This window comes from Protopterus annectens, chromosome 6.part0 (assembly GCF_019279795.1).
Source record: "Protopterus annectens isolate FY-2018-M chromosome 6.part0, PAN1.0, whole genome shotgun sequence".
NCBI classification, from domain to species: Eukaryota; Metazoa; Chordata; order Ceratodontiformes; family Protopteridae; genus Protopterus; species Protopterus annectens.
This window is the reverse complement of record NC_056737.1, coordinates 712666815-712694668: the sequence shown is the minus strand read 5'-3', so window position 1 is coordinate 712694668 and position 27854 is coordinate 712666815. Positions and strand designations below refer to the sequence as shown.

Genomic DNA, 27854 nt, shown 5'->3' with positions numbered 1-27854 from the left:
TTATAATTTCCACAACTTCATTTTGGGTCTCCTCAAGCAGCTGTTAGCTAGTATTTACCTATTTAGTAGTATTATATTCCACACTTCATTTGTATGCACGCATCCAAGACCAAGTTGTGGGATTCCTGCTCAGTGACCAAATTGTGGGAATAGAACTTATTGCAAGAAATCTGGCCTGCTGGAAAATCTCTGTAGCACAGAGCTATATACATTTGTTTCTCCCTCATCTGAAAGGGCTGACATGCAATAACTCTTTTTCCACTTCATTTCTTCCCTTAAGTTAGCACCATTCATTCATCTACTCTTGACAATCGCCAAAGGGAAAAACTGACCCCTTTTCCATAGCTGGCCATTCAAATCCCTAGGTTTGTTCCATAACTGTTGGTAGTGCTACTGGGAATTATGCCTCAGCACCAACAGCCAACCATATGTTTAGCCTAATAGGCTCATCAGAAATGCAGACAAACAGCGCTCTTTTCAGTGCTGCGGTTTCAACTCCAACCAGAATTTAATCTTCACTTATTTTCTCATACTAATAATCACATCATAATATAATGCAAGGCAGAATCTAATGGCAGAAAGTTAAAAACACTGTTTGTGCACCAGTAAGTAGAATAAACTACATTTATACACTTGAGTTATCACAAATGACCAGTACAAGTTACATTTATAATGGGCTAAGCAATGAAGTGGTTGTACATAATATGGTTGTGTCCATCTGCCTTGCCTACTTCTTTATCAACAAACTATCAAATAGCAGCTGTCAACAAGACTGACATTTTCTTCAATAACCTGAATTTCAAAATTTGTCAAACATAATACTTTCACCAAAAGGGAAACAAACATTTGGCTGTTAACACCAATGCTTTTCATTTATCCTCTGAGTTTTAGGACATATGTTTCAGCATTTAATATCCTTCCGTAGTTAACTTTGATAAAAACGTTGTATAATGAATAAAAGCTGCTGGGAGGACTTCTGGACAAAATGAAAAGTGGTGATGCAATATGGGGAGTGAATCTATTGGTTTACAAAGATTTTTAATTCAATGAATGCACTTCATTATACACAAGCCACGTGTTTTGCTCCTGAAACCCTCTAGGAAATCAGCTATTTTAAATTTGTTAAATCACTTAGAACCACAAAGCAATTGGCATGTTTACTGGCGACATTAATGGAGAAATAAAACTTCACAATTTTTTTTTTTTTTAATATTGCAATAGACAATTAACCAAACAATGTGTTTGAGAGGCAGTGCTGCAGTGGGCAACATTGCTGCCTGACAGGAAGAGGTTCCTGGTTTTGGTTATTTGCTTTGGTACTACCTGTGCAAAGTCTGCATTGTTCACAATGCAAGTTATTTTCTGCAACAACTTAGTTTTACCTGTTGAAGACAGGCAAGTACACAGACTGGTGATTACACTACCTGCAAGTCTGTGAGCTGCGTGTAGGATAAATAAAGACCTGACAATCTACTTCATTTCCCTACCTCCCAATAATCTTTGGATGAGGTATTCATGGGCTGCTACAGGAGTCTGACACAACTTGACTGTACTGATGAACTGTCAGATGTGGAAAACCTAAGCTGCCCTGATAAATCTTGTAAGTGGAGAAAAAGGGAAACTCTGCAAACATGAAATGAATGACTGAACAGATTCTAGCACAGTGGTGCAGAAGTGCATACAAATACCAGAAAATAAACATGACCGACATGCTACCTTCTATATTATCAATTTCTTAACACTAAAATATGAAAACTAAGGGGGCACAACAGAAACTGACTACAAGAGCACTAAATAAAAAATGTCAAATATTTCTTCAGTGCCCTGCATTAGAGGCATAACCTGGCCTGGCACACCAAATTATGACGTACTGAACCATTTCTAATGAAACCAACATCTTGGGCATTATAAAACCCAAATACAACCAAAGCACTATTTAAGCATACAACATAAAAATCTGTGAGATGCGTCAGAACAAATAGGGATAAAAATGAAAAAAAACCTCATTACCTCCTCACTTCTTAGTCTGTTACAACATGATTCTGTCCAGTGCAACCTCATAGCCAAATAAGAGGCATCCTGACTATTGCAAAACCATAACATCATTTCTATAAGCCTTTTGGTGGTCATGTGTTACGCTACTTGCACCTCCTCTCAAAATGGGGGTGAGCCTACTTGCTTGATTTTTGTTCACCTCATTTCTTATTCTCAACAGAAACAGAAGTGTCCATTTGCTGGAATGTACTACTAAAAAGAACATCCTGCACATCTTTTCCATACCAGCAAGAAAATTTGTGCAAGACTTTTGCAACAATTTATACAAAGTGCTCAGAACAGAGTTTCAGAAAGTCTGCAAAAAGTTGTCTTTCGGCTTTTCCCGGTTAGGGGTCGCCACAGCGGAACTCCGGTCCGCTAATGATTGGCAGTAGATTTTTACGTGCCGAGTTGCCAGCCCTGAGACAACCTTCCACGAAGATACTCCCATTCACGCATGTCTCTACACAGAAGACGCTCTTGCTGAGAATCGAATCGGACGTCTTACTGTGAGGCGACAATGCTACCGCAGCACCACCACCACAGTATAAAGTCTGCAAAAAGTAATGAAAGTTAAAGTCTACCCACAAATACATTTAGATATACATAACAGAAAAAGTGCATAACTAAGCATACACAAAGTATACTACTTAGTAGGCTTGCTAAGCTTTACGATTTTTTTTTGGGGGGGACTGTGATAGATCAGAGATGTAACTCTCTGCCAGCAGACTTTTTTAAAACTGGGATCAAGCTATTTACCAGAATTATCAGTGCTGTAAATGTTGGTATTACACACTGGGGTGGCTGCACGCGTTCTAGAAAATGTCCAATTCCAAAAATCATGGCTGCACCCTAGAGTGCAGATTAAAAAGCATTACAAAGCATTTACTGGGTTTGTTTTTTTGCCATGCAATCATGGGAGGGGAAGTGGGAAGCTGGGAGTATTTGCTGATCCTTGCATTTAAAACTATAAAATCAACATGCAAAAGATAATGGCAGTGTACAAAGGATAATACCTTAACTGCCACTTAATCATTTAACTCACTCCTTCCCTTTGGATGCCTGTCAAATGCCCCAACTTTAAGTATATCAAAGGTCATTCCAGTAGGGTTACCTCTACTTATAAAAGCCGGAGATTAATCACTGGTGTCCCCATCGGGGAATGGGAAGATGACAAAGTATTCTATGAAGTTGATCAAGAAAGAAATGCAAAACCTTATTTGAGATGAATGACATTACTCTACAAAATTTCACAAAAAGCGAACAGGTACATCATGGCTTGACATTACATCAAGAAACTTCAGTGCAAAAAGATTCAACAGGGATGGAAATTAAAAGCAGTGCTCTAGAAATCAGATTACAATTTTCCAAGTACTTGTGCATGGAGCTATTCAAAGATCTTTTCTATCACACAAATGGATACATTTTTTTTTTTTTTTTTTTTTTTTTTTTTTTAACTCAGTCACAATGCAAAATGAGAAGCCATGCTGTTTACTTTATCAAGTACAGTGGGCACTACACTTTCATCATCTGATATCATATTACTCTTCAGCCCAACATTTAGGGAATAATTTACATAATGAAATGCTAAATCAGTACATAAGCACTTCAGGTATAAGAAGACTCCATACATCAAAAGTTTTTTTTCTGTATCTTACAATAACAAACATTGGAACTTTTTTTTAACTGCTGTAAAATGAAAGTACATACGTTATCACAACGAAGCCATATCTCATTCATTCCATCAGCAACAGGGATCAGCAACTTAATATTGAACTTCTGACCTGAGATATTTACATCAGGGGTCACTTCACATCCTAGGAATAAAGCACAGCAGCCATTAGAGCCATCATTTTAATTGTATTCAGTTTAGAAACTGGTATTAAATTACTGTCAAATGAAAACAGAGTGCTAGAACTACGTAAGTGGAATATCCGATAGATGAAATTTATAATCAGAGTTTTCACTATTCATGTACTACAGGAAAACTTGTGCATACTATTGTCTGAGGATTAAACAGAAGCTAATGTTCAACACCAAACACAATGGAAACAAAGACAAAAGTAGCTTTATCAGTAGTTAGAAACTTTCCAGCAGCAAACTCTGCTATAACAATTTTACTATTTCAGTACTTGTAAGCACTAATAACCTCCCCTTTATTAACTCATTCCCTCCAGTAGAGCTCTTTTGAGTGTGTACCTTTAACTCCTAGTGGGTGTGGCTTCAGCATTTAAAAATTTAAGTTATCACCTTACATTTTTAACAAATACCCATTGACAGAGGTCACACATCAATACAATTATATTTGTTATCATGTATGCTTGAAGATAAAATTTTCCAATACCTTGTATGCAACATGGTTTTGGAATTATTAATGCAAATATGAACAGGCAATATTTGACGCCTAGAGGAGCAGTAGGGTGCAACTGCAGAAACGCCTGGAAACGTCACTCCCCACTGCCAGCTGAATGGAGCAAGCAGATTACATAATTTCCTATTATTAGCAAAACAAAATTAATGGCGTTTTTAACTATATTATTCAACTGACTCCAAAGGTTACCACCCCACGGTGATTTTTTTTTCCTTAAGGGACTGTAAGCAACTTGCTTAAAATCTTTCAGAATGTAAAGCACCTGCTACGAAAATTTGCATGTCAACTTAAGTTACTTTGCAGCTCTTTACATTGCACACAGATTGTTACCAGACAGTGACTTTTTGAAATAAAATTTTATTCAGCAAAGAGAGCTCTGTGGCACAGAGGGATAAAGTCTATAGGAAGCTGGAAGAGGCCATTACTGGCTCACCCATCCAGGGTGGAAGGAGGTGGCTCAGGCTCAGCACAAGGATGACATCTAGCAAAAGCACTATGGGTTAAATTCAGTGGAGCTCTGGCCACATGAGTTCATTCAAAGAAGATTAGCACCAGCACAGTAGGCGAAACCAGCATGTAGAAGCAACATCTTTTTGGGGGGGGGGGTGCCCAGCAATAACAGGTTTGAGGGAGCCACTAACAGGAACGGTGTACTTCCAAATGAGAAGATAGGCTCTCTCCCAAGACCAGCATGCTGTCCCACCTCCCTGTCACACAATGTACTGCGAGGAAATGGAATGACTGATCAGGATTCCTGGTTGGGAACAAATGGGCCAAAAGGGCTCTCACCTGGCCTGGGAATGACCATCATTCTCTAGAATACATCGGCAGATTGGATGTCAGTATTGGAGCCATTTGGCAAGGTCCTTGGAGGGCATCTATATTAAATCATTGAAACATCGCATTATCGAACATCATTTTGTTGGAAATGCTGTTCATTGAACCCCCCACACCCCCCTAATTATATATACCAACTCCAAGATATCACTACAGTAGAGAAAGGGCAAATTTCCCAATCCGTACCATAATACAATCTCAATAAGAATGGTTTGACGAATGGCATGTTCAATAAAATGCCATTATATGAAAAAACAGGTACCCCCGGGAGGTTACAAAAGAATTATTTGTCAAAGTATTTGCTTAGCATGAATATACCAAACAGTACAGTTGTGTAAGCTGCACTTAGCTTTAATAGTAGATGTTAGAGTTCTTCATTGCTGCAGTAGCCTATGGGTTGCATCCTGCCAAGGATAAAGCAACCTGCCAGCTTCTAAATGCTTTCATCCCCTCTCACAGTCATTCTGCCTACTTATAGACTGAACTCTTTTTGGAGGGAGCTATATAAAAAGCCATGCTGACAACAAATTTTCAGGGACTTCCCTGCCCCTCAACAAAAAAATAGGGAACTCATCCCAAGCGAATGAAGATATAAACAAAACTTTATATTCCACCAAAACTCTTTACAAGTGGGATGGAGGATGGATATGGCTACTGTAGCACTGAAGAATTCAAAATCTACTGTTGTAACTAAGTGCAACTTACACAACTGTACTATGTTCATCGTTCTCACTGCTGCATATCCTATGGGTAGATTACCACAGTTTTATCCAACCTGGGAAGAGGAAGTATAAGGAGATTCAGGGGCCCCTGAAGAATGTTCCAAGCAAAGCTTGCTATGGACCTAGAAAAGGGATCCAAGTTTGTTGTGCTTTGCAGAAGTATCTATGGAGGACCAAGTTGCTGCCTCTATAATGCATCTAGAGTCTACCCCTTTTCTAGCATGCCATTGTAGAAGCTAAGGTTCTAGTAGTCTGCCTTAATGCATGGAATGGATTTACGATGGTGAGTAACACAAAATAGACAACTACCTGTAAATAAACTGTTTAGACACTGGTGACCAAGTCCCGAAATAGAAAACAAATAGCTGGTTAGCTTTTCTAAAGAAGTTGGTTCTGTCAAGTTACAACCAGAGTTGCCCATGCACATCTACAGTGAGTAAAATCTTCTCTCCCTCATTTTTTGAATCTGGATAGAAACTGGGAAGACTGATGGCTTGATTCAACAAACTCTCAAACAACCCTATGCATACGAGGGGTTTGTGCTGGAAATTACCCTGTCTTTATGGAAAACCAGATAGCGTTCTGCCAACCATGAGAGCCTGCAACTGAAATACTTTTCTTGCAGATGTCGGAGGAAAAAAAAATAAGTTATGTACTCACCATAACGCTCCATATTTGTAGTCCATCTCACCCTTCATTCTAACATATGGATTCTGAGCCGATCCTCGGCTCCGACTCGGCCTATTACAAGCTCAAAGTCTCTTAGTTGGCTCGTGGCTAGGTAGGTATCCCATAGTGCACCAGTACAATCCCCAGATCTTGTTTGTTGCTAAACTATAGAAAGACAGAACTAAGGCTATCCAAAAAGAACAATAATGAAAGGTCTCCACAGTATAAAGGTAATACTATCCTGTCTCCAGATCCTTCCAGGATGGGGGTAGGTGGGTGGGTTTGTAAGAATGAAGGGCGAGATGGGCTACAAACATGAAAAGTTATGGTGAGTACATAACTTCTTTATGTTCTGTAGTCCTATCTCACCTTCATTCTTACATATGGGACAGCGTCCCTAGCACCTTATTCTTGGGTGGCTTACGGAAAAATACTTCTGAGTACTGTGGAACCAAATGAGAGACTACCCCTAGAGGTCAGGTCCAATTTGTAATGAGTAATAAAGGTATGAGGGGTAGCCCATGTTGCTGCTGCAAAAATATTGTCAATTGGAATTCTGGATTGGAAGGCAGCAGATGTAGACTGGGATCATGCAGAATGAGCCTTAAACTTGAACGGTACAGTCTTTCCATTAGAAGAATAAATGAAGGAAATACAGCTCGAAATCCAATTTAATAGGGTCACTTTGGAGACTGGGGCACCTAGTTTAGAATCAGAATGATACAAACAATTGGTCTGACTTAAGTTCCTTAGCCCTGTGAAGATAGAACCGTAACGGTCTGTTAACATCCAACTGATGAAATTTGTATTCTCCTGCATTGGAATGGTTAGGGAAAAACACCGGCAACTCTATAGTTTGGTTCAAGTTAGTGAGAGCAAACTTTAGGGATAAAAGATGGATGTGCACGAAGAGAAACTGCCTTTGTGGAAAATCAAATAAGGGGGCTTGATAGACGGTGCTTTTAACTCTGATACACGTCTAGCAGATGTGATGGCTACTAGCTACTAGAAAAAGTCTTCCAAGACAGAAATTTTAGTGGACACAAATGGGCAGGTTCAAAGGGCGAAGAAGTTACTTTGGACAGGACAAAGTTTAGACCCCAGGAAGCTACCAGTTCCTGAAAAGGAGGTCTCAGCAAGGTAGCACCCTTGAAGAAGGTTTTACACAATCTGTGTGACATCAGGTTAGACTCATGTTGACCCAAATGAAAATTAGATACCGCTGCCAACTGAACCCCAATTGTAGCAGCAGGAGATCCCTGATGGAAAAGGTAAGACAAAAAAATCTAAAACCACTGGGAAGGATGCAGTGTAAGGGTCTACATTCCTTTCTTCAGTTCAGATAGAAAACATTCTCCATTTGCTAGTGTATAACTTCCTAGTGGAAGGTTTATGTGAAGATGTGGGTCACAGCAGGTGAAAAATCATGAAACCTGACTAGGGATGGAATTGGAGCAGCCACGCTGTAAAGATGAGGGTGTGGAGGCTGGGGTGAAGAGAGCCTGACGTGTGTGTCAAGAGGTCTGGCACTGGGTCCAGAGTCCATGGATCGTCACCCGAGAAAGGGGAACCAAACCTGACGAGGCCAGCAATGAGTGATGAGAATCATTTTGCTTCCCAACAGCTTCGCTTTCTGAATCACCTTGGATATGAGAGGAAAAGGAGGGAGAGCATAAAGGAGACCCAGGGGCCAAATGTGAACAAGTGCGTCTCTCGGCAACTCCACGGAGGGGGAATAAGGGAAAAGTAGCTGCCGAATTTGGAGATGACTGTTCTGGTGAAAAGATTGCAGCAAGGCCGTCCCCATTTGTGGAAAATCTGTTCTGTTTCCTGATTCAGACACCACTCATGAGGCATCAAGACTGCCCGGCTGAATTTGTCGGCTATCATCTTGGTTGTTCCTGGGATGTGCATTGCCGCTAGAAAGTGCTGGGAAGATACCGCCCACTTCATAACACAAATCACCTCCCGACAAAGGGGGTAAGATCTGGTTCCACCTTGTCTGTTGAGATACCATACCACAGACATGTCTGACTGGATTGCTATTGCCCCAAGAGGAAGAGAGTTGTGAAGTGCTTGCACCGCTAGAAGCACCACCCTCATCTCTAGGACACTGATATGCAGGTGAGCCTCGTGATCTTGCCATGGTGCCTTGGACGGTCCTGCCTAGATAATGCCCCCCCCCCAATCCGTGAGGCATCCGTGGTCATAACAGCAATGGGTTGGCAAGGAAGGAATAGAGTGCCTGTTGTTAGTTGGTCAGGTTGGATCCACCAACAGATCCTTTTTGCAAGACTGTTATGATGATGTGGTGAGAGAGGCAGTTGTTGAAAGGACCACCGGGACGATAGAAACCATTGAAGAATTTGCATATGTAATCTGACGAGAGGGACTAGCATTATAGTGGAGGCCATGGCCCCAAGAGTTTCAGCACCGTCTTTGCCTTAACTTGTTGCATAGGAAGTAGACGGAGAACTTGTGTGAGGTTCTGTGCTCTTTCTGCAGGAAGACAAGCTAACATGGCACTATTTCTGCACCTATGAAAGTCACAAACTGAGAGGGTGATAAGGCAGACTTTTCCCAATTTATAGTAATCCCCAAATGGGAACAAAGTTGGATAGTGAAATGGGTCTATATTACATGAACGAACGATCAAAATGTCGAGTACAACATACTCGACACACTTTGATCGATCATTCATGTAATCAAAGCCTAAAAACCCTGAAAAATAAAAAAATCTGAATATTTTGTTCATCCCACACCCTCCCTATACCAACATACAACACTCTCACAAAACCAATGCATACAAACCCCTACACACTCACACCATTCAAACACAAACCTACACAAACGCATCTACTTTTAAAACAAATTGGGGGTTTCGTCCCCAGACTCCCCCAACTAAATACACCAACTCCAAGATAGCTGTACATTGGGGAAAGGGCAATTTCCTGGTAATCACTTTGCGATTACCGGGAAATTGTCCTTTCCCCAATGTACAGCGATCTTGGAGTTGGTATATAAAAGAAAGCAGCCTCTTACCTAGCCATACTGGACAGTGTAGCGTGTTTACATCATACGCTACTCACTAGCAAGGCCAACAAACATTTCAGATCTCCACATTTCAACATTTACAGGCTCAGATTACAAACATTTAATCAAAGTTTGTAGAGTATGTTGCACTTGACAGTTTGATCGTTCGTTCATTTAATACAGACCCTAGTGGAATCTCTGGTTTGAAGGAGTAGATGCCTGGTCGAGGCACTCAGGAGGCAGTAGGTCCAGGTACGGAAACCCTTGGAATCCTAGACGTGTCTCAGGTGAGCTGTCATTACTGCCATGCATTTGGTGAACACCCTGGGGGCTGTGGTGAGACCAAAGGGCACAGCACGAAATTGGTAGTGACTGGCTCCCAGCTGGAAGCGTAGGTGGCTCCTCGATGCTCTGTCCATTTTTATATGGTAATATGCATCTTGAAGGTCTATTGAGCACATCCAACTGTCTTTCCCTAACAGAGGGAGTACAGACTGCAGTGTCACCATCCGGAATTTGCCCTTTACGGATTCATTTAGTTTGCTGAGGTCCAAGATGGGTCTCCAGTCCCCTGTACATTTTGGCACTAAAGAATCTGAAGTTCAGAATTCTACCTGGTCTGCGGGGATGGTTTGGACGACTCTGTGAGCAACCTTTTCACTTCTACAGTTGCTTGATCCCTGTGAGAGTGGAACATCCAGGAACTTCTTGAGAACGTGAGGTGGAAGAGAAAAGAGTAAGGACCAACTCCTGGTGATAATTCTTTGCACCCATTTGGCTTGGGTGATGTTTAGCCAGGCTTCTGGATACAAAAGAAAAATGCAACCCTCGACTGTCTCCAGAGAAGCACAGCCGGGCCCCCACATCAGCAGCGCTGATGGGGACGGCCTCGAAACGAATCACGACCTCCCTGGTTTTGCAGGACGCCCCTGCCTCTAGGGCGACATCTACCATTTGCTCCTCCTTCTCTGCTTCTGAAGGAGTCATCACCCCCTGCATCTGGGAAAAATCTCTGGGACTTCTTGAACCACATCTCACCACCTCTCTGACCCTTAGGATATAGTCTAGAGGGGACGATAAAACGTACTCCCATGGCACAGAGAGTTTTCCCTTCTTGCTTGCACCTGGTGAATTTGTCTTTTACCTTCAGTCCAAACAATGAAGAAACATCAAAGGGGGCATTGGTAAAGGTAGACTTGAATGGCTCTGCAAAATTACACAAGCGCATCCAGGAGTGTCTCCTAAGGGAAACTCTTGAACCCGCTGCCCTGCTCACTCAGTCGGCTGCATAAGAAATCAGCTTCAAGGAGGAGTTAACGATGGAATTTAAGGTGGACAACTGAGCAGACACCTTCTCAGGACTCCTTCATTAGATGTACCTTGTAGAGCATCTCCCAACTCCTTAAGATCGCTCTGAAGCCTTGTAAAATGGGTTAGATAGTTCAGTGATCCAAGTGTGAATGTCGCTGAAGAAAAGATACACTTCCCATATCTGTCCATCATTCGAGACTCCTTATTCAGCAGATGGACAGATGAAGTCTCCGCTAGCTCCTTAGTGGCCGCCACCACCACCACCATGGCATCTACAGGCACGCCCTTGGACAAGAATTCTCTCTCTTTGGGAGCAGACAAAAATTTATTGGGTCTCCTGGTAACTGGCTCCATGGCATCAGGAGTCTCCCACACCTTCCAATTAACCAGGTCTAAAAGCTCATCAAAAGGTGGAGACACCCAAGAGGCTGAAGGTTGAGACCCGAAAGCCTTCAGGTACACAGACTCCTCATCAGAAGGGGTAACGGTGGGCCAGCCGCCTCTCTGCTTAAGGATCTTTAAGATGTCTACAAAGGAGACATCAGAGAACGACTTGGGGGACCCTTCTGACTCCTCAAGGTCAGTGTTGGAGGTAATAGACTCATCCTGGGAGTTTACATGCTTCCTCTTGCATGTCGTCTTCCGAGAGAGCTACTCAGAAGGATATTCTGGGGAGGTCTCGGAAGACTGTGGGGCCACCAACCGGGGGCTCCTGAGGCTGTGGGTCTCTGTTGTCGAGAGAGAGTAGATGCTGAGACAGTGGTCAGTGGATGAGGGGAAAGTGTCAGAACCCTTGAGTGGAGCTGATGAGCGAGACAGCACACATCTCTAAGGCAGATGTCTCTGGCTCAGAAGACCTCGGTGATGGAGGAAGTCATCGGCTCTGAGATGGATGTAGGGTCTGAGCTCACCCTAGCAGACACACCGAGAAGGTGACTTGGAACCAAGGAGGTTCAGGTCCAAGTGTCCCTGTCGGGGCCGACCAGTGAGCTTCGGCTCCTAGATACCACGGATAGCACCAAATGTGTCGGAGCAGAACTCTGCTCCAAGACAGCCTCGAGGGGAGCTGGAACAGAGGGTTCCACAACAAGTGGTACTGAACATTCTGGCTCCAAAAAGCCGGCATAGCTCAGAGGAGGAACCACAACAGGGGGGGTTGGACTCTGATTACTCTGGAACAGACTGGGTCAGAGCCAACGTTTTTGGCATGGCAGACTTAAGGAGTCTAAGCACTACTCTCTCCACATCTGCCTTTGACAGGCTCCTGGAGGATCTGGACGATAGTGTGGGCAATCTGGACCTCTGCAGAACTGGAGATCTTAAGGTTGGGGAGACCAGCAAGGGGATCTCTGGACTGGCTCCGATGAAGTCTCTCAGTAGTCGGCTCCGAGATGCTTGGGGCTGAAACTGAAGTGCCAATATCAACAACCTCAACTGGCTCCGAGGATAGTGGAGCCAAGGAGGTAGAAGTCTTATCTGGCTTAGTTTTGGAGGAAGTTCCAATACACCAGACTGTGCTGGAGAATGCCTCTTGGCCGCCTTAACCTTCTCTTTTTTGGAAGGATGTGATTTTGAGGAGAAAGAACTGGCTAAGTCTTCCTTGAAGGAAGGCTTAAGGAAACCTTTCAAAATTAACTTGTTGTTCTACTCCTGGAGAATCTGGAGCTGAAGGAATGACAGAACAAGCAAGTTTCCTGCAAATGAATGGCTCCAAGACAACACAATTACTATGGCTATCTGTAATTGAGATCTTTTGGGAGCACTTTACACATTTTTTGAAACCTGAAGGTTTGTGGTCATTGGACTCTTTAGACAATGACTAGCTAAGCAGGAACACACAAGCACGAGGACTAGGTCTTCTAATTTAAATGGACCTAGGTAGAAAGATTAAGTTGTAGAAGGTGGTCAGAAACTATCAAATGACACTGCACGCAAGCTAAATTTTAAAATATCTAAAAGTCTAACGTTCTCAATTAGAAATCTACGGCTCAAAGGCTAAAGTCGTAGAAAAAAAGGGGTCAAAAACTATCAAACGACCCTGCACACAAGCTAAATATCTAATTCTCTAACAGGAGACACTGCACACAATATATAGCAAAAATAAGAGCAAACACGCAACTTTAATTAGAAAACTAGCACGCGGGATACCAAACCGTGAACAAGGGCCAACAGACAACCTGTTCTCAACAACTAACTAATTTAAAGTCAAAAACACTAACAGGTCTGAAAACTACTTCCAACATACTAAACTATCTAGAACAAGATAAGACACTATAGGCAAACAGTAATGTAATAGAAAAAGTTTTAAACTTAGCCAGGGCCAAGCAAGAAGCACATCTGAACTCGCAGATGCGGCAAACGAGATCTGGGGATTGTACTGTTGCACTATCGGATACCTACCTAGCCACGAGCCAACTAAGAGACTGAGCTTGTAATAGGCAGAGTCGGTCCCAAGGATCGGCTCCGAACACATATGTAAGAATGAAGGCGAGATAGGACTACAGAACATCAGCAGTTTTCAAAGTGATGAACCTTAGATCAACCTGATTGGCAGGTTCAAAGGGTAACATGGTTAGTTTTTCCAGCACAAAATCAATATCCCAACGAGGAAGAACCTATCTACGTGGAGACTTCAGGTGTAAAACTCAAAAACACTAACACTAAAAAAAAGAAGGGGATCCCATGGGCAGACATGCAAAAAAAGGCTGCAAAATACACTAACAAAGGCATAAGATAGACCAGAGGATTGTAACTCAACAAATATTAAAGCACCAGAGGTACAAAATCCATAATTCATTCCAGGTCATTACTTAGGCACTAAACCATAAAAACTCTTCTACTTGCCGATATATGCTTTTCTAGTAGTAGATTTTCTAGCAGCCTTCAATATTTGTAGCATATCCTCATGAAAAAAATGCCTAAAATGTATTAAAACTGAATTATCCAAGCGATCAGCTGAAGTTGTTTGATATCTGGGTATATCAAACTCTGTCTTGTACCAGTAAATCCAATGTGACAACTGCCCCTGTCCAACTCCATAAGAAGGGAGAAACTATTTTACATGGCCTGAAGGGAGTCATCACAATGATTTTGGAGTCTTAATCTTCAAAATTATGCTGGAAGCAATTGAAAGATGTGGAAGTGCATATAGGAACATCCTCGACCAGGGGGATGATGGAGCATCTGTTTCCAGACCTGCTTCCTGGGAGTTCTGGAGCAGAATCTGAAAAGTTGTCCATTTTGAAAGGAAACTAGCTAATCAACTTGATTTCTTCAAACCTAGATTAACTCCTGCAAGGTCTCTGTACTGAGTTTCCACTCAATCTGTCATCTCCAGCACCCAGGATACGTTTTTATTGCCTTCTGACAACTGTGAAGAGACTGCACAAATAAGTCATCTAAATAAGGAAAATGTCAATACCCTGAAATCTGCGTTACGTACTTACAGTGGCTATAAAGTGTACACACCCCTGTTAAAATGTCAGGTTTTTGTGATATAAAAAAATGAGACCACACTAAATCATTTCAAAACTTTCCCACCTTTTGTGTGACCTATAACCTGTACAATTCAATTGAAAAACCAACAAATCTGTTGGGGGAAAAATATAAAGAAATACATAATGTACAATAAGCTAGTTGCATGTGTGTGCACACCCTTAAGCTAATACTTTGTTGAAGCACTTTTGATTTAATTACAGCAGTCTTCTTGGGTAGGAGGCTATCAGCATAACACATCTTGACTTGGCAATATTTGCCCATTCTTCCTTGCAAAAGCACTCCAAATCTGTCAGATTGCGAAGGCATCTATTATGCACAGCCCTCTTCAGGTCACCCCGCAGATTTTCTATTGGATTTAGGTCTGGGCTCTGGCTGAACCATTCCAAAACTTTAATTTCCTTCTGGTGAAGCCATTCTTTTGTTGATTTGGATGTATGCTTGGGGTCAATGTCATGTTGAAAGGTGAAATTCCTCTTCATCTTCAGCTTTCTAGATGTCTGAAGGTTTTGGCCAAACAGTGATTGGTATTTGGAACTGTTCTTAATTCCCTCCACCTTGACTAAGTCCCAGTTCCAGCTGAAGAAAAGCAATCCCAAAGCGTGATACTGCCACCACCGTGCTTCACCATGGGGATGGTGTTCTTTTGGTGATGCAAAGTTTTGTTTTTGTGCCAAACATACCTTTTGGAATTGTGGCCAAAAAGTTCAACCTTGGTCTCATCAGACCATAACACATTTTTCCACATGCTTTTGGGAGACTATGTATTGTTTTGCAAATTTTGCCTGGAGCTGTGTGTGTAAGAAAAGGCTTACATTTTGCAACCCTACCCCATAGTCCAGACATATGGAGAATATGGGAGATTGTTGTCGCATGTAATACACAATCAGTACTTGACAGAAATTCCTGCAGCTACTTCAGTGTTGCTGTAGGTCTCTTGGCAGCCTCCCTGACCAGTTTTCATCTTGTCTTTTCATCAATTTTGGAGGAGCATCCAGTTCTTTGCAAATGTCACGGATGTCCCATATTTTCTCCACTTTTTGATGACCATCTTCACCCTGTGTTCCATGGTATATCCAATGCTGTGGAAAAATTTTTTGTACCCTTCTCCTGACTGATACCTTTCAACAATGAGATCTCTCTGATGCTTTATTTGGGGTTAATGAGAGTCTCTTTAATTGATGGCAGGTATGTACCCAAGAAGATTAAATGCTATAATTAAATCAAAAGGTGCTTCAACAAAGTATTAGTTTAAGGGTGTGCACACTTACGCAACCAGCGTATTGTACATTTTTTATATTTTATATATTTTCCCCTAACAAATTTGTTTTTCAACTGAACTGTACAGGTTATAGGTCACATTAAAGGTGGGAAAAGTTTTGAAACTATTTATTGTGGTCTCATTTTTCATATCACAAAAACCTGGCATTTTAACAGGGGGTGTGTATAATTTTTATATCTGCTGTACCATACCATTCCATGTGTGTTGTCCATCTCCGCCTTTATTCTCACTTGGGGGTCGAATCTGATCCATCTCATCCTTTTTCAAAAGCTTGTGGTCATTCTCCCTTACCTATGATGCCGTTCCCTAAACCCTTAGCGACATTAAGGTTATAGGTAATATTTATAGTGTAAGAAGTGGTTTCTGAGGCTGTAGAGTCCAAAAGATATCCAATTACTACTATCTCCTCCCAGTAACATAGGCTAGGGGAAGGTGTTTGGGTTGCGAGAATAAAGGCCAAGATGGACAGCACATATAATGTTATGGTAAGTACAAAACTTTTTGTGATGTTGTCAATCTTGCCTTTATTCTCACTTGTGGGACCGCATCCCAAGCTACCCTATTCTTGGGTGGCTCACTGGAGAATATTCTTCAGAACGGTAGAACCAAAGGATGCTCTACTCCTGGAAGCCAAATCTACTTTGTAATGAGTTAATAAAGGTATGAGGGCTTGCCCATGTGGTTGCAGCACAGATACTGTCCAAAGATACTCTTGCTTGGAAAGATAAAGTAGCAGCCATCGACAGTTGCAGGGACAGTCTTGTTCTTGGAACTGTAAAGAAAAAGAATTCAGAAAGCCATTTAGATAAGGTAACCTTAGATACTGGTAAGCCTTTCTTAATGTTAGAATAGGAAACAAATAGCTGATCTGATTTTCTGAATTCTGCAGTTCTATGAACGTCCAATAGATGTAATGAATATTCCCCTTTATTCTGAAAATTTGGGAAGAATACCAGTAGCTCAATAGATTGAAGCTTACTTTCAAATACAACCTTGGTGTCCAGGGAAGTAAACAGTGTAGGGAGAAATAGCCAGGGAATTGTTATGGCTGGGCTTGTATAGGACCCTAGGGCCGATAGCCTAGTACCAACCTATGAACCTATGGTGAGAAAGGAGGAGTTGGTGCATAAAGAAACTCTGTCCTGATGAAAAATCGGGTATGGTGGTTTGACAGATAAAGTTGTAATTCTGAAACTCTCCTTGCTGAGGTGATGGCTACTAGAAATATGAGTATTCCAAGAAAGATACTTAAAGGTCACAGCTAGCAGAAGATTCAAATGGCAGGTATGTGACTACATAAAATTTAGATCCCATGGTGGAGATGAGTTTTTGTACGGAGGCCTTAGAAGTGTATTTCCTTTCAAGAAGGCTTTACAAAGCCTGTTTGAAATTATTCCGTAGCAGTTTTCTCCAGTATGAAACTTTGAAATTGCTGCCAACTGAACTCTAATAGTAGCTGCAGCAGCCCCTTCACTGAAAAGTTTAGCCAAGAAGTCTAATATACAATGTATGGGAGCAGTAAATTGCTCAATCTGATTAGAATTAGCCCATAAAACAAACTTCTTCCATTTTCCCTTGTACAGTTTTCACGGGCATGAGTTATGTGAAGAAACTGCGTCTTACAGGACAGGAAGGGGAAGAAAACCTGGCTATCAAGGTAATTGGAGCAGCCAAGCTTGTCAGTTTGAGGTTGTTTAGATTTGGATGAACCTTTCCTGATGGATGAGTCAGAAGATCTGGAATGGGATTCCTGAATCCATGGTTCATCCTGAGTAAGAGGCCAAAGGAAGGAGAAACAGATTTGTCGAGGCCAACAGGGGGCAAATAGGATTATTGTCATCTTCAAACTTGCCTTCTGTAGTAGTTTGGGAATTAGAGGACTTGGTGGATAAGCATAAAGGAGTTCCAGAGGCCAATAGTGAACAAGTGCATCCTGTGGGGACTTCCCTGGAGGGGGGGGGGGGGGTCAAGGCAAATTAGTTGTTGCATTTGGCATTGGTGGGTGAAGCAAAAGGTCACAGCAAGGTTAGCCCCACTTTTTGAAAATATCTCAATTTTTTGATTGAGGGACCACTCGTGCGGCAACAGTATAGCTCTGCACAATGTCTGCTATTACGTTGGCTCTCCCTGGCATTTGTGCTGCTATCAGAAAGCAACTGGAAAATGTAGCCTATTGCCAAACCCATAAGGCCTCCGACAAAGGGTTGGAAGATTTGGCTCCCCCTTGCTCATGTACCAGACTACAGACATGTCTGATTGGATTACTATCGTTCCCACAGGAAGAGTGTTTTGAAATGCATGCAATGCTAAAAGCACAGCTCACATCTCCAGGATGTTTATGTGCAAATGGGCCTTTGGGCCTTGTGTTGAAGCCAGATGCCTTGAACAGTCTTCCCTAGATGATGCCCCCCCCCTCAATCTGGGAAGAGTCTGGTCACTGTGACTTGAGGTTGGGAAGGAATAAAGTGACAGTTCTGAGATATTAGAGGAGAGTGAATCCACCACTGAAGATCCATTTTGCATGAATTTACGATTTTGTGTGTTCGTTCTAGAACTGACCACTGCAGTATTCTCATGTGAAGGCAAGCTAAGGGAATAAGTACAACTGAGGCGGCCATTTTGCCTAGTACTTGAACTAAACTTCTTTCCTTTTGATCAACATTTTTACGTAACACCAAAGAGAGTCTAGTCTGTCTTGTGGAAGTTTTTCCATCATTCTTCTTGTGTCTATTTTTGCACCTATGAAGACCAAGCTCTGACATGGCTCTACAGCAGATTTTTCATAGTTTACTGTAATCCCTAGAGAGGAACAGAGTTGTAGTATGGAATCTTTGGCCTGCAGCAGAAGCTGCCTGGTCAGGGCAGTTATGATCCAGTTGCCCAGATATGGAAACCCTAGGAATCATTGCAGTCTCAGGTGAGCTGCAACTACTGCCATGCATTTGGTGAACACACTGAGGGCTGTAGGGAGACCAAAGGGCAGAGCTCAAAACTGGAAGAAAACTGGCTCCTAGCCGGAAGTGCAAATGCCTTCTGGACCACCTTTCCATCCGTATCTGGTAGTATGCATCCTGAAGATCTACAGAGCACATCTAATTGTCGTTTTCCAAAAAAGTACGGACTGCACTGTCCCCATCCAGAACTTGCTCTTTTTGCCTGATTTGTTTAGATTGCAGTGATCCAGAATGGGCTTCCAGTTCCCGGTTTTCTTTGGTACTAAAAAGAAAGAAGTTCCAAATCCTCTCTGGTCTTCTGGGACTTCTTGGATGACTCTTTCTTAGCAACTTCTGAATTTCTAAGGTTGCTTGCTCCTTTTAACAGGGTGGAATGCCTGGAATTGTTTTTTGGGAATGGGGAAGCAAAAAGGAATGACGTAACCCCGGGATATTATGTTCTGCACCCATCTGTCACTTGTTATTCTTAGCCAGGTATGAAAGTGCAGAGACTGTCGTCCACCAACTGCCTCCAGAGGCAAACAATCTGGTACCCCCCCCCCCAGGAGTGCTGAAAGGGCTTACCAAAGAAAGATTCCCTGGAGCCCTGATTCTGCAGGCCTCCACTGCTGCGAGGGTGGTGTCTTCTATTACTGTTTTCCCCTCTGCCTCCAGGGGAACTTTCACCCCATGTGTCTTGGAAAGACCTTTGTGATTTTTTTGAATGACATCCTTCCACTACCTCTGACTTTTGGGAAAGGGTCTGGTGGGTGTGGAAAAACGTACTCCAATGGCAGATAAGGTCTTGCCTTCCTGTTCCCTCCTAGTAAGCGTCTCTACATTCAAAAAGAGAGGAGCCATCAAAATGGGCATTAATGAAGGAAGACTTGAAGGGCTCTGCGAAACTGCAAAGGTGCAACCAGGCCTGCATAAGTGAGATGCCTGAACCCACTGCCCTACTCTTCCCACCTGCTACGTATGAGAAGAGTCTCACGGAATAGCTTACGACAGGGTTTAGGGTGGCGAGCTAAGAGATTACCTTGTTTGCAACCTCATCAGCTACAGCTCCTTGAAGGGAGTCAGACAACTCTTTTACTAGATCCTTCAGTATTTTAGTAAAATGTGTTAAGTTATTCAGCGACCATAAGGCAAAGATTGCTGATGAAAAGATATGCTTCCCATATCTATCCATGGTCTTAGAATCTTTATTCAAGGGATGGATAGTGGAACTAGTCTCGGTTCCTTTTCAGTGGCAGCCACCGCGACCATGGTAACTGCTACGCTTGTGAGGAAATGTGTGTCTGAAGGGGCAGTAATATATTTACTTGGCCTCCTAGGAATAGATTCTTGTGTCTGGGGGTCTTCCAAACCTTCTGAGACATTAACTCAAGCTCATCAGAAGGAGGGGTCACCCAAGAGGTGGAAGGGTCAGACCCAAATGCCTTCAGGGTAATACAGACTCCTCAGCTGTAGTGGTTTAAAGACTCTAGTCACCTCTCTATTTTAACATCTCCAGAATGTCTTCGAAAGACATCTTCAGGTGGTGACAGAGGGGACCCCTTCTGCATCACTGAGGTATCAGATGTGACTGACTCTTCTGAACAGTCCAGATGCTTCCTCTTGCAAGTCCTCTTCTGAGAGACTTCCTCAGTGGGATGACCTGAGGAAGTTTCAGGAGTCCCTTGCTAGATGTCATGCAGCCTGGTGTCTCTGCGGTCCTGTGGAAAGGGTACGTGAGAAGGTGAAGTCACTGGTCCAGAAGTGGTAGGAAGATCCTGGAGAGACTGAGACTGGGATGTAGTCATTACCCTTATCAACCTCAAAGACACTCTGCCCCTAATCCGAAGTAATCTCTGGATCGAAAAAAGGTAGTCTGAGTTTAAGGAATCACCATCGCAGAGGACAGACACTCTGAGGCAGAGGTAGGATCCAAACTCGTCAAAGCCCCAAGAAGCAGGGTCGGACCACACGAGATCTGAGCCCACTCTCCGGGTCTGATTGGGGAGTGTAGGCTCCTAGAGATCTTCTGCTCCAACAGAGTGGAACAACTCAGGGCAGACATCCGAAGAGACACTTGTGGGCCTGGGATCAGAGACAGACATCAGCTGGACATCAGAATCTTCCATCTCCAATACCAGGGGTTGGATCGGAGGAAGAATAGGCACCGATGAAGAGGACTTTGATCCAATACTTCGGGCCTGGATCCAGTAATAACTTGGCCAAAGCCGGTGTTTTCAGAAGCCTCTGTACTATCCTATCCACAGTCATCTGACAAGCTCCTAGTAGATAAGGTAGGGGATCTTGATTTTGTCAATAATGGATGGGAGCAGAGAAGATACAGGCTCCAATAATGGAGAACGGCCACGAAGTCTGAACTCAGTGGGAGGTGAAGAGGTTGGAACAGAAGGTTCAAGCTGCTTCTAAGACCTCTCGGATCCAAAAGACACTGTCTTCTCCAAAGAAGCTGTAGAAGCAGACATTTTAGGTGCTTTCCGTCTCAGCTCCAAGGATGATTTTGGAGTTGAGGAAGGCAGCTTTTGGGGTCCATATTAAATTGATGAATCGGCATTACAGCGAATGTTGTTTCGCCGACACGTAATGAGAGAAATGCTCAAACAGTGAAAGCTCAGGTCAGCAATTTTGTTTTCCTAGGGAAAAAAAAAAATCGCTTGGCCTGAGCCATGACATTGCCCTTTATCCCACTGTAGTACGATCTGAGTTGGTATACTTAGTTTGGGGGGGGGGGGTGAAGCCCCCCCCACATTAATATGTTTTAACTGATGTGTTTTCTTAGTCTACCCATTTTTTCCCTAGGAAAAAAATCTGTGACCTGGGGTTTCGCTGTTTGAGCATTTTGCTGTGTGTCAGCGAACTGACATTTGCTGTAATGCCGTTTCAACAATTTAATATAGAACCAGCTTTTGAGATTTCTCTGACTTATCTGATTTACTAGATTTAGAAGACTTGCGTGAATTAGCCTCAGAAAAAGGAGTTTTAAGTAAACCTTTTAATATTGGTTTATTTCTACATTACATAAGAGTCCTTTGGTTAAAGCCATGACAAACAGAGCATGAGTCCTGTAAATGTGAAGGCCCCAAGCAATACACACACACAGTGTGTGCATTTAGAGGCATCTTTTTCGCACATTCTTCAAATTTTTTAAACCCCAAGGGTTTCCCAATCTTGTTTTTAGACACATTGCTAAATTCAAATACAAGTAATTCAAATTTAAGCTTCAGGAAAAATAAGGAAGACAACACACATGAATGTCCTCTACAATGGACGCTGACTAGATTTAGGAAATATAGAAATTTTTTTTTGTGTGTTAATAAATTGCAGAATTAGGGAGTTAAAGAGAATCCTCTAACTAAAACAAACATTGTAAAGGGAAAGCTTAGAAGAGGGAACACTCGCACAGCCAAAAAGGTCCTTAAAAGTTGGACTAAAGGGTAAGGAAATCGGTAACTTAGAAATACAAGTCAACTAAGTACAAAAGTCGATTAAGGAAATACAATAATATATAAATAAAACTTTCACTTAGCTCAGTTTCCTGAATGACCACATCTTTCGCTTAGTGGCAAACGAGATCTGGGGGCTTAGGGAACTGCATCATTGGTAAGGGAGTACTCAAAAGAGGTTTGCTGAAGGACTCGAGCTTTTGAAAAAAGGCAGAGATGGATCTGATGGATTGGATCAGACTCGCATGTGAGAATAATGGTGAGATTGGCAACATCACATCACTACTGATACAGTGGACAACCCAAATGGTAATGCAGAAAAACTCAATGTGAAAGACACAAAAAGTACAGTTTTGTACCTACCATAAATGTAGATGTTCGAAGATCCACATTGCTGCAGTCCTAACACTTGGGTAGTCCGCTGTCCCAGTCGGCCCGAATACCAAAGTATAAGGCTGACGTCGGTCAAGGCGCATTAGTCTGACGTCAGGACGTCAGGGTACAAATGCGCATGACCGACGTCATATCCTCAGTCTTTTCTTGCCCCAGATGTCAGAAGACCCTAAAAAGATAAGGCCAAAACCAAAAAACACCAAACACTCCTGTACCAAATATATATATACAATATATACAATTTACAAAAGTACAACCCCACCCACACAACCACCCCTAAACACAGAGGGGAAGGAGGGAGGTAAATTGGACTGCAGCAATGTGGATCTTCGAACATCTACATTTATGGTAGGTACAAAACTGTACTATGTTCTTCATCCCACATTGCTGCAGTCCTAACACTTGGGTAGAATCCCAAAGCAGAGGTAAGGGAGGCTGGCAAATCATAAAGAAGCTGGAGCTGTCAACATGCCCTGCAAAATAGCCGTGGCAAAACCAGCCCTAGATTTAGAGTAGAGAGGAAGGTGGTAATGCTTAGAGAAAGTATGCACTGAACTCCAAGTAGCTGCCTCCAAAATATCCTTAGTTGCCACCCCCCTTAGAAATGCTGTTGAAGTGGCAGTAGCCCTAGTGGAATGAGGCCTAATCCCAGCTGGAATCTCCTTGCCATGATGGGAATAACAAAACGCAATGCAAAACCCAATCCACTTAGAAATAGTTTGTTTTGACACAGGCTTGCCCTGAGAACTCAAAGCAGAAGAAACAAACAACTGCTGAGACTGCCTAAAATCCTTAGTCCTGCTTAAATAATAACGCAACTGCCTGTGTACATCTAAAGTGTGTAAAATCTTTTCCCCCTTATTTTGGGGATCTGTATAAAAAGTAGGCAAATGAATAGTTTGGTTTAATGCCACACTAGAGACCACCTTAGGCATAAAGGAAGGATTAGTACGTAATGATACCCTATCCTTATGGAAAATCAAAAAAGGCTCAACCGCCATAAGGGCCTGCAATTCAGAAACCCTTCTTGCAGAAGTAATGGCCAACAAAAAAGCAGTCTTCCATGACAAGTATTTCAATTCAGCAGTAGCCATGAGGCTCAAAAGGTTGTAGAGTAAGTTTCTCCAACACAAAATTGAGGTCCCAAGCAGGAGTAGGAGCTCATTGGGGTCTTATATTCTTTGCCCCTCTAAGAAATTGCTTGAACAAAGGATGAGAAAACAATGGTGGGTCACAATCATAGTGAGCTGAAATTGCTGCAGCATGAATCTTAATGGAAGAGAAGGACAAACCTTTGTCCAATAACTCAGTAAGGTATTGAAGAGCCACACTCAAATTAGGCTCAGAAACCTCCAAATCCTTTGCTGCACTCCAAAATAAAAATCTCTTCCATTTTTCTGCATACACTTTCCTTGTACTAGGTCTTCTGGCTTCCATAATCACATTCAAAACTTGTTGAGGAAGTTGAGACCTGCTGTGGTTCAAAACAGAATATGCCAGGCTGTTAGATGAAGAGAGTGAAGCTTGACATTGAGTAGATGACCGTCCCTCTGAGACAATAGGTGTGGAATCAAAGGTAAAGGCCATGGAGGCATCCTTACCAGACTCCTCAGTAATGGGTACCAGTGTTGTCGAGGCCAATCTGGAGCTATTAAAATCATCTTTGGCTTGTCTTGTCTGACCTTCAGGAGTACCTTTGGGAGGACAGGCAGAGGTGGAAAGGCATACACATGAAGATTTTTCCAACTGAAAGAAAGAGCATCCACTTTCCAAGCTGTGTGATGAAACCTTTTTGTGCAAAACTTTGGCAGCTGATGGTTTAGCGGAGAAGCGAACAGATCTATGTCTGGAGTTCCCCATGACACTGTCAATTTCCGAAATACATGAAGATCCAGTTTCCACTCGTGGGGATCCATGATTTGCCTGCTTAACACATCTGCTAAGGAGTTCTGTGCTCCTGGCAGAAACCTTGCCTGAAGATTTAGTTGCAAGCTGAGCGCAGTCTCCCACAAAATCATTGCTTGCCTGCATAGAGGATAAGAATGTGTTCCCCCTTGTTTGTTGATGTACCACATGACAGTTGTGTTGTCTGTTAGAATCAACACCTGCCCTGGAAGAAGTAACTCCTTGAAAGCCATTAATGCAAACTGGACTGCTAACATCTCCTTCATGTTGATATGTAGATGCTGTAGTCTGGCAGGCCACTTGTCTTGTATCCACTTTCCATGCAGATGAGCTCGCCAAGCTATGTCTGAGGCATCTGTCGTTAGAATCTGACTCGCCTCTGGCCGGGTCACAGAGAGTCCCTTGTTTAGGTGACATTCCTGAGCCCACCACAAAAATTCCTTTTGAATGCAAGGTATTATTTGAATGACAGTGTCCAAATCCTGGCAGTGCTGTGTCCATACATTTTTGAGATACCATTGCAGCTTCCTCATATGCAGTTTGGCATTGGGAAGCACCAGAATACAAGATGCCATGAACCCTAAGGCTTGAAGGACTGTCCTTGCAGTCAGCCCGGACTGAAGAGATAGTTGATGGAAGTAAAGGGAAAGACTCTTTTGTTTGTCCGGGGTTAAAAAGGCCATCTGGGTTGCTGTATTCAGTCTCACACCCAGAAAGCACATGTCTTGAGAGGGTACTAGACTGGACTTTATTTCGTTCACAGAATACCCCAGGCATCTTAGCACTGCTATCACATAATCCAAATGCTGAAAAGGTCTTCCTTTTCTTGAGCCAGAATCAGGCAGTCGTCCAAGTAAGGATAGATTTGTATTCCTTTTAGCCTGAAGTAAGCTATCACTGGAGCCAGAACTTTGTGAATACTCTGGGTGCAGTAGATAAGCCAAAGGGCAATGCAGAGAACTGATAATGGGAATTCCCAGCTCGAAACGCAGATACTTCCTGCAACTTAGTCTGATAGGCACATGAAGGTAAGCCTCCTTGAGATCTAAAGTTACCATCCAGTGATCTTTTCCCAGCAGAGGTAAAAGCTGTTGTAACGTCAACATTTTGAACTTGGGAATGTCCAGATAAGTGTTGAGGATAGATAAATCCAAAATTGGTCTCCACGTGTTCCCCTTTTTTGGTACTAGGAACAGGCGAGAATAAAATCCTAGGCCCCTTTCTGGCACAGGAACCGGCTGAATGGCCCCTATTTGGAGTAACAGAGAAATTTGCTTGTGGGCCTCTTTTCTTTGTAGAGGAGGAATATCTGGCATGTCTTTGAAAGGAGGCAAGGTATGGAAATAAAACCTGTAACCGTGGTGAATGATATCCAATACCCATCTGTCTTGGGTAATTAAATTCCAATTTTCTTTGAAAAGTGCCAGCCTTCCTCCCAAAGGTGCTGCCAGACGAGAAGGCTCTGGCAGCTGAAAAGGCAGGTCATTGGGTCTGTTTACGAAAGGACTGACCCCTGCCCTCACCAGAAGACTGAGCAGGTGAACTCCCTGTTCTAGGCCTAAAAGAACCTTGAGCTCTGCCCCTACCACGTCTAGACCTACCCCTAGACTGGGAATCATAAGAAGGATATGTCCACCCCTTAGTAGGCCAATTTCTACTAAACTTCGGAGGCTGAACCTGCAAAAAATCTTTAACAGTCTGCATAGACTTAGCCTTGTCCTCCATTTTCTTTAAAACTGCCTCCACAGGCGAACCAAACAACACATCAGACTGCAACGGAGCATCTAAAATCCTTGTCTTAACATGCTCAGCCAAATTCTGATCCCTCAACCAGGCGTGCCTGCGAAGAACAGAACCAGTGGCAGCCACCCTCGAAGAGGCCTGTACAGCATCAAAACCACATTGCAAAGAATGCTTACCCACCTGTTCAGAAACGAACTAAATCCTGCAACTCTTTACACTCAATACCTTCCGCCAGAGCATCCACCTTAGACTTCAATTGTGAAAGGAGATAATTTTGGTATTTTAACATGTGGAACTGGCAATTCAAAGCCCTCATGGCTAAAGTGGAAGAAGTATACACCTTCTTTCCCCATCTATCCAAAGCCCTTGCCTCTTTATCAGGAGGAACAGGATTTTTAACAACAGAAGCCTTAACACCTTTAGGTCCCTGAGAAACAGTTTCTGGGTCTGCCCTAGGACTCTTAAAAAGATACTTATGAGCTTCAGGCACCCTATAATACCTATCCGGTTTAACTGGGGCAGGAGGCAAAGAATCAGGGTTCAGGGAAGCCTCTGCAAAAACATCTTCCACCACATCCAGAACAGGAGGTATAGCCAAAGGCCTATGCTGGGGTAAAAACAAAAATTCCCTAAGCCTTTTCCTGGAATCAGAGAAATCTTGACCTTCCCATTTAAAATGCTCCCTCATGGAATGAAGAGTCTCTGAAAAAGAAAAATCCTCAGGAGGAGAAGCCGAAGGAGTAGAATCATCTACATCAGAATCAGAATAAGGAGGATACTCCTGTAAGTCTTCAGCCGAAGACTCAGAAGCCTCCGAACACTGCTCAAAACTCTCAAGCTCAGGTTCCACCCTAGGCCTCTTATCAGGAGGAGGCATAGAACCTCTAATCATAGTAATCAAATCTTCTGCCATTTTAAGCATATGTTTCTTAGGCAGAGACCCTGAAGAACTAGGAGAAACACCCACTGAAGTTAAACCTGGCCTGCCTCTCGAAGAAGCCTTGGAAACAGAAGGCGAGGGCCTAACCACCTTAGGAAGGGAGGGAGAACAGCTACCTGAGAAGCCCCCTCAGCCTGGCCTACCTCCTGAGAGGACACATCTTGTAACAGTAAAGTCTCTCCCTGAGACTCCAAAGAAACTTCTGGCAGAACCTCCGGCTCCACCGAGCCCTCTAAAGAACCGGCGTCCGGGACAGGCGGTTCTTCCAACCTAGGCTTTGCTGCTTTGTCCTTGCGCTTTTTAGACGAAGCGGGCGTCGGAGCATCCGACGGCATTTTATAATTACAACGCTTCCCAAAAACTAACCTGGCGCAGTCTAATCTTCTCTTTATAGTGCGTTTGTTAAATCTAGCACAAGAGCGACATCCAACAACGTCGTGCTCAGGCCCTAAGCAAGGTATACACAAGGTATGGTAATCCCTATGAGGTATCTGTTTCCCACAAGAAATACAATTATTCACTTTTTCCTGACATCCGGTTAAATACTGAGGCAAGAAAAAAACAAAATATTCCCCAACGGGGTACTTAGCCAACTTTGATTCGGTCTGAAACTCCGACTTCAGAAAATTTCAGAACGCCAACCTGCACTCGCAATACTGCTTCTGCATCGGACCATGCGGCAAAAAAGACTGAGGATATGACGTCGGTCATGCGCATTTGTACCCTGA

At 42.9% G+C, this 27854-nt stretch overlaps 1 protein-coding gene across 5 annotated transcripts in view; it reads right to left on the bottom strand.

Moving 5' to 3' along the window:
• FERMT2 (FERM domain containing kindlin 2) overlaps window positions 1–27854 on the bottom strand; it is a 1218449-nt gene that overhangs the window by 383721 nt on the left and 806874 nt on the right. For all 5 annotated transcript variants that reach the window (XM_044074394.1, XM_044074398.1, XM_044074396.1 and 2 more), the window contains one exon: window positions 3745–3851. In XM_044074394.1, coding sequence (XP_043930329.1) covers window positions 3745–3851 — 107 coding nt within the window. The remainder of the gene's footprint in view (window positions 1–3744; window positions 3852–27854) is intronic.